Here is a 487-nt window from a genome sequence, read left to right as displayed (position 1 = left end):
GGTCCCAGGGGGGGTGTGGGGGGGTTCCTGACCCCCATACCCCCCCCCAAGATGAGGGGAAGGTGATGGAGAAGACCCAGGTGGGAAGGATGAGAAGATCTCAGAGGGTTTAGGAAGGTCCCAGAGGGGATGTGTGGGTCCCAGGAGGAATATATGGGTCTGAGGAGGAATGTGTGGGTCAGGGGGGGCTTTGGGGGTGGTCCTTGACCTCTTTTGACCCCACCACCACCAAGACGAACGCGAGGCGGTGCAGAAGAAGACCTTCACCAAGTGGGTGAACTCCCACCTGGCCCGAGGGACCTGTCGCATCGGGGACCTCTACAACGACCTGCGGGACGGGCGGATGCTGCTGCGGCTCCTGGAGGTGCTTTCGGGGGAGCAGCTGGTGAGTGGGGACCCCCCCCGGGGGGGGCACCCCAAAAAGGACCCCCCCCTGAAACCCCCCAGACACCCCCATGATGGGACACCCCCTTCTAGTGGACCCCAA

At 63.9% G+C, this 487-nt stretch overlaps 1 protein-coding gene across 1 annotated transcript in view; it reads left to right on the top strand.

Annotated features, from left to right (window-relative positions):
* Nucleotides 1–237: 237 nt before the first annotated feature.
* The window catches only part of LOC106899080 (spectrin beta chain, non-erythrocytic 2-like), a 39,227-nt gene continuing 38,977 nt past the window's right edge, over nucleotides 238–487 (top strand). Inside the window, exon 1 of the mRNA XM_014960746.1 lies at nucleotides 238–385. Coding sequence (XP_014816232.1) covers nucleotides 344–385 — 42 coding nt within the window. The 5' untranslated portion in view covers nucleotides 238–343. The remainder of the gene's footprint in view (nucleotides 386–487) is intronic.

This window comes from Calidris pugnax, unplaced genomic scaffold, assembly GCF_001431845.1.
Source record: "Calidris pugnax isolate Ruff unplaced genomic scaffold, ASM143184v1 scaffold608, whole genome shotgun sequence".
Classification (NCBI taxonomy): domain Eukaryota; kingdom Metazoa; phylum Chordata; class Aves; order Charadriiformes; family Scolopacidae; genus Calidris; species Calidris pugnax.
Note: the sequence above shows the minus strand (reverse complement) of the source record. Positions and strands in the feature narration are given on the sequence as shown.